The sequence below is a fragment of the Monopterus albus genome, unplaced genomic scaffold, assembly GCF_001952655.1.
Source record: "Monopterus albus unplaced genomic scaffold, M_albus_1.0 scaffold2.1, whole genome shotgun sequence".
In the NCBI taxonomy this organism is placed as follows: Eukaryota; Metazoa; Chordata; class Actinopteri; order Synbranchiformes; family Synbranchidae; genus Monopterus; species Monopterus albus.
Window position 1 is genome coordinate 6,678,083 of NW_018127882.1, and position 6,364 is coordinate 6,684,446.

General features: G+C 41.1%; 2 protein-coding genes across 6 annotated transcripts in view; one reads left to right on the plus strand and one right to left on the minus strand.

Moving 5' to 3' along the window:
• Positions 1-5,008, minus strand: part of LOC109956164 (high-affinity choline transporter 1-like) — a 12,924-nt gene extending 7,916 nt beyond the window's left edge. For 3 of the 5 annotated variants that reach the window (XM_020593110.1, XM_020593086.1, XM_020593118.1), the window contains exons 1-2: positions 4,931-5,008; positions 2,828-2,895 (exon numbers count right to left, since the gene is read on the minus strand). The gene's annotated coding sequence lies outside the window, so the exon portion shown is untranslated. Of the gene's footprint in view, positions 1-2,062; positions 2,147-2,827; positions 2,896-3,269; positions 3,559-4,930 lie in introns of those variants that run through there. The other 2 variants (XM_020593094.1, XM_020593102.1) reach the window with 2 other exon arrangements.
• A 7-nt stretch (positions 5,009-5,015) lies between these two features.
• The window catches only part of LOC109956189 (zinc finger protein ubi-d4-like), an 8,435-nt gene continuing 7,086 nt past the window's right edge, over positions 5,016-6,364 (plus strand). Inside the window, exon 1 of the mRNA XM_020593130.1 lies at positions 5,016-5,103. Within this exon, the coding sequence (XP_020448786.1) occupies positions 5,072-5,103 (32 nt within the window). The 5' untranslated portion in view covers positions 5,016-5,071. The remainder of the gene's footprint in view (positions 5,104-6,364) is intronic.

Genomic DNA, 6,364 nt, shown 5'->3' on the forward strand with positions numbered 1-6,364 from the left:
GAGGTTTCTTCCGTTAAAGGGAGTTTTTCCTCCCCACTGTCGCCAAGTGCTTGCTCAAGGGGGATTTGTTGGGTTTCCCCTATGTAATAATATTGATAACAGTAAGGTCTAGACCTTACGTTGTAAAGTGTTCTGAGATGACTTTTGTTGTGATTTGGCGCTATACAAATAAAATTTGATTGGATTTGATTTGATTAAACCATTTGGTTCTGAGTGAGTTTTAGGTGCTATTGAAAAACATTTTAGTGCTGCTGCAGAGTGAACATGGGTGTCAGTAGAGATAACTGAACGTTAACCCACTGGTCCTACTTGATAACCAGGTTTTCATAGTTATGGGCCAGGGGATTGGGAGTGGCTAGAATTAAAGCCCACCTTTAGGGCTCCAAGATGCAGAAACTCTGAGTTCTCTGGATTCCAGTTACAGAATCACAATGGTGCAGTAGAAGACAGAAGTTGCATTTAAAAATTTGTAGGTTTACTAGTAGACTAAGGTGGTTATAGGCTGCTTAAATATGATAAACTATCATAGAATGTTGTAATAATTTGCTGTGAATTTTTTGGTACTGGATGGGAAACATACATCATGTCACTTTTGCTGTTATGTATTTGCTCACCTCTTGTTGGCGGTGCTTTGCTAAAATGTGAATTTCATTGTAGTGTTAGAGGAAAGGTCAAGGGGTCAGCATCATTACTGTCTGAGAACCAAGACTGTCTGGATAAACGTTTGTGCCAGTTCATTCAGTAAACGTTAGGCTGTTTCTGAAAATATGTGAAACTTTCGGTGGTTCTAGGTAAAAAGGTAAGAACCACCAAAGTCAGTAGGATTCATCCTCTGGGACCCATAAATGTCTGTGCAAATGATCAGCAATAGTAACGATTCCGTGATTGTTAGGATACTTCAGTCTGCACCAAAGGGATATACAGTATAAGAAATATAGGATGACTGTGCTTTTCTGGAATTTACTTTTGAACAAGTGGGTGTCTGGAATAAAATATACAGTATTTGCTGGTGAAATGTAATGTGACTATAAAGCAGCATCAAATGGAAATGCTCAAGTACCTCAAGACTGTGCCTTAACTCTTTCTTCACTTACATTCAACCACCGTTGAATGTTAACTATCTAAAGGTATTTGCTAGTACAACCCAAATCAGAAAAAGTTGGGACGGTAGGTAAAATCAAGATTAAAATTGAGAATAGTAATTTGTAATTCATCTGTGTCCTGTATTACATTGAAAACAATACAGCGGCACATTATTTGATGTGATTTGTCATCAGTTTTATTCTTTGTTCAAAATAAATACTCACTTGAATTCTAAAGCCTGCAGCACATTCCAAAGAAGGTTGGGATAGTTGCATTTCAGGGCCAGTAATGAGGTAAAACAATGAAATGAGGATTCCATTTGAAACAGAAGATGTCAAAAGGTGACTGCAATCATGATTTGGGTCAAGGCCAGCCTTCTAGGAACCGAGGACAGCCAGTTTGTCAACATATGCCTGAGAAAATCACTCAACTGTTTAAAAACAATGTTCCTCGAAGAAAGATAGGAAGGGATTTGGAAATGTTACCCTCTACAGTGCAGGACATAATTAAAAGATTCAAGGAATCTGGAGGGATTTCAGTGCGTAAAGGGAACAGTGCCAAGCTCGATTACCGCGCTCTCCGATCCCTCAGACGGCACCGCCTCGCTCTTTTATAAGCGATATAACCACATGGGTTCAGGATTACTGTGGAAACTGGACTGTGCTCAGCCAAATCACTCTTTCAGGTCTTTTTTTTTTTTTTTGAAGGAATTGACGTTGCGTGCTCCGGACCATAGACTGTTTCCAGCAACAAGTCCAAAAGCCAGGGTCTGTCATAGTTTGGGATTGCGTCACTAAAACTAATTTACACTTCTGTTACTGCGCCATTAATGCTGAACAATGCAGAGAGATTTTAGAGCAACACGACGACACCTTTTCCAGAGACGTCCGTGCAAACAAGACAACGCAAAACCTCATCGTGCACACATTACCAAGGTCTGGCTGTGGAGGAAAAGGGAGTGAGTGCCGGTCTGACCTACCTGCAGTCCCGATCTGTGCCAGTAGAGAATCGTAAATGGTCTTATACTTGTATAGCGCCTTTCTATGCTTTTACAGCACACTCAAAGCGCTTTCACATTATTCGCACTCCCAAACATTCACACACCGGTGACATCAGCACGAGCAACTGGGGGTTCAGTGTCTTGCTCAAGGACACCTCGACATGTTGACTGGACAAGCCGGGAATCGAACCGCTAATCCTCCGGTTAGGAAACGACCCGCTCTACTTCCTGAGCCACAGCCGCCGTGTGGCATAGTTTGAAACGCAAATTGCGTCAACCACGAACCAGGACTGTTGCGTACCTTATAACTCGTTTGCAGGAAAAATTGGACACAATTACACCCTACACACCTAATCGCGTGTCCCCAGTCACTAAAAGTATTTAAAGTGGAACGGCAACATCACACTGTGGTAAATGCTTTACTGCCTAACTTTTTGGAATGTGTTACAGGCGTCAGAATTGAAATCATTTTATTTTAGCTTGACATACCGTTTCAGCATTTTCTGATTCGGGGTTGTATTTGCTGTCCAGAAATAGATGTTTGCTGTAAGACAGCCAGGTTAATGTTGGCACAACAGTAGCTAGAGAACAAGTACAGTTCACGGTCAAAGGCTGATTTTGGCTCCAGGTATATAGAGTAGACTGAAGCTATTAACTGGCTAGTAACTGTGACAGATTTTAGTAAAATGACTGATGGCAGATCACTGGCTAGTAACTGTGACAGATTTTAGCAAAATGACTTACCTGTCTGTGGTGTGTCTGGTCAGCTGTCAGTGTGAATGGATGTAAGTCATGGAGAAAAGCAGGAAGGACTTTTACACACAAAAATAAAGATTCAGTTAAAGTTGGGCAGTTGAGACCTATTTACCTTTTGAATGTACAGTTGAAGGTAAAATTTTAATTAGTGTAGTGGCACAGAAGTTGTTGAGCTAGGCCTACCTACAAATGAATAATAACATGCAATGATAGTACACAAAACCAGAATGCCAGGTTTTTCTGGAATCGCAAGAGTTACTAGCTTATAAATATTTGATATTTGAGGCACCATACAGGGAGTTTACCCTGTCCTGCTAACAACTGCAACAGAAAATACAAACAAGCTTGTAAATCACAGGTAAACAGTTAAAGAATAACTAAGAATAATAAAAATGAACTGTGATTAAACCAACATAGAGCCACCACTCACTGCATAAACAATTTCCCGTATCGGTAGAAAAAACATATTACATTGTGCACCCAGCAATTAATTACACCCCATACTAGGGTGCGGCCGCCTTTACAGGCTGGAGCTCGTAAGGGGTTATAGCCAGGACTGGTCTATCACAGGGATGGCACTTAGACAACCACACACACACACAATTTAGAGTCACTAATTTGCATTCCTTAGGACTGTGGGAAGAACCTGGAGTACCCGGAGAGAACAAACGTAGGCACAGGGAGAACATGCAAACTCCACGCAGAAAGGCCCAGGCTTGAACCCAGAATAATCTTGCTGTGAGATAACAGCGCTAACCACCCCTCCACTGTGCCACCCCATAATTTGATCCCTGCATGACAAATCTATTCAAGATGGCACTCCCCTGCGTGCGACATTGCAGATCTCTCCAGGTTAAGTTATTTCTCTTTTGTCTCTTGCTTGCTTACAGAAGCTTGGTGAACTACATTCTTGTTTATGGAGAGGAGAATGACCTCAGCCTCAATAAAAACAAGACAAAAGAAATAATAATAGACTTCAGGAAGAACCCCTCCCCTCTGCTGCCTCTGACTATCAAAGGAACTGAGGTGGAGAGGGCTGACAGCCGCAAGTTCCTGCAGGTGACATCTAACCTGAGCTGGTCACTGAACACAGCTGCCACAGTAAAGAAAGCCCAGCAGCGGCTATACTTCATCAGGCAGCTCAGGAAAGCTGGTCTGAACCTTGGCCCCCTCACCCAGGCTTATAGAGGACTGGTAGAGAGCATCCTTACTACTGGCATCACAGTCTGGTATGGTAACACCACACAGAGAGGAAGGCTCTTCAAAGGGTCATAAAGACTGCAGAGGGAACCATTGGGACTGAACTGCCTGCTATGGACACACTGTACACACAGTGCTGTTGCAAAACAGCAGAGAACATAATCAGAGACCCACGCCACCCAGCTCACTACCTGCTCAGACAAAAACTGTACCTACAGCCTCAGGCACAGCAGAGCAGACAGAACAAGACTCTACAACAGCTTTTTCCCTGGCGCAGTAAGACTGATGGCAAATAAAAAATGTGAAAAACCTGTGCAATAACCCCTCATTACCCTACTAAGTAGAATATCATGTACAATATCTGAAACTCCCAATTTTACCTGCTATCTTATTCCTGTATCCACAATTTTATCATCTATTTTGTATTATGTTTAGACTAGGTGTTCATTCTTTTGGCTTTAAACTCTTTACTTGACTTCAGGAGAGCCCTGCACAAGAATTCCTATATACCTAGACTGTCTGTTTATGCATAAATGGCAAATAAAAGTCTTGAATCTTGAAATGTGATGCCTTGTATTGATACATAAGTCTATTTGTATTAGTAACTAAAACTAAAATAAAATAAATTAAAAGAAAAGGGACCAGCAGCTTTGACAACAGAAAAGTAAAGTTTGATTTTTGGGGGGAGTTTGGACACAGATGACTGGAAAAGGGTTGAGATTTTAGGTAAAAGGGAGTTAATCAGAGAGATTAAAGATGTGCTTGAAGTAAGTTGTAGTTTTAGGTGATAATTCTCTCTGTTCATCAAGCACATGAACAACGAACCACTCCTTACGGATCGTCACACTGTCATTTCATACGTAGTGATCATAAAACATTGGCAGCACTCACCACCTTGTGCTGCAAGGATCCAATAACACCACTTAGGCTTGGTAGCAGCTGTGTAAGTTTGTACACACGAAGCAGCAGTTAAGGGAAGCTAACGCCTGTGCACATGCGCACTGGCACGCTATACAACTGCAATAAGCAAACATGGCGGCGGCCGTCGACAGTTCTGTGAAAGTGTAAGTTTATCTTTATTTATTGTTACAATACAACTACCAGCTATACAGGTCTGAATGTATAACGTTAGTCCATTAATTATCGAGTTATTGTAGGGTGCAGAAAAATGTAAACATCGCATCCTCTGCCTTAAATACAATAATTGTCCCAAGAGAATAACGTTATTCACTGTGCTAGTTAGCTTGTTAGCAAATATGAATGAGGCGAACCCATTGTGGAGCTGTGTTTTACTCACTGCTCACCACTAACTCAAATATTTATGGGTGTGTTTAAGGTGGTGTTACACAATATCACTTCATTGTTGCTACTCAGCCGCCTGCAGATGGAGAGTTCATTTTTCAGTAAGCTGTCAGCTTGGCGGGCGCTTTGTTGTGATGAGAGGCTTGCTAACAATCACCCTTTTGTTCTGACATCCCTCCGTCGGTACTGTTAGGGCTTCCCAAATAAGACTTGGTTGTGTGTGTCCTGCTAAAAAAAGGAAGAGATTGTACAGAGAGAGCAACAGTCTGAACAGTATCATTCAACAATGCGACAATTTGATTCGGTAGTAAAGCCAACAATAGAGAATGTGAGGAAGGGCACTTAATTGTGTACCACTGTAATTTTTCACCATCGTCAACGCTGCGCTGAAGATGGCTGCCATATTATGATGATTTATGTATGATAAAAGAAATCACAAATAAGAAATGTGAACACAGTGAATGAAACTGTGCAGTATCGAGCAGAGTAGCAGTAGGTTGTCCAGTAGAGCCATTTGCGGTGATTACACTGCTCCTTTGTGGTGCAGTTCTACAAAAGCCAACTTGTGTTATCACATTATTAAGTACCGGTAGTTTTGATTACTGTGCCAGCCACGCAATCATTCAAGAAAGTGTTTTATTGTGATTGTGCCAATTTTCTTGTGGTTTGCACAAACATGCTGATTGACCAGGTGAGATATTCATCTGTTGCAAATACATTGGTATCTACCGATATGCTGGCAGATAAATAACAAGAAATTGGTATTGAAACGTGTTTTTTAGGTAAAACAACAAACAAACAAACAAACAAACAAAAAAACATTTTTTGACCAAAGAGCACTTAAGAATTTAGCCTGTAAAATATAAAACGTTCCTCTTAGTACACACTTTGGTCACATGTCTTTAAGAAAAAAAACAACCACAAAAAACAACAACCTGAAGCATTTGAAATGTGGCATGGAGACCATGGAAGTGGCTAGTAATTTGTCAAACTACTATTTACAAGTTTAAGAACTAATGCATT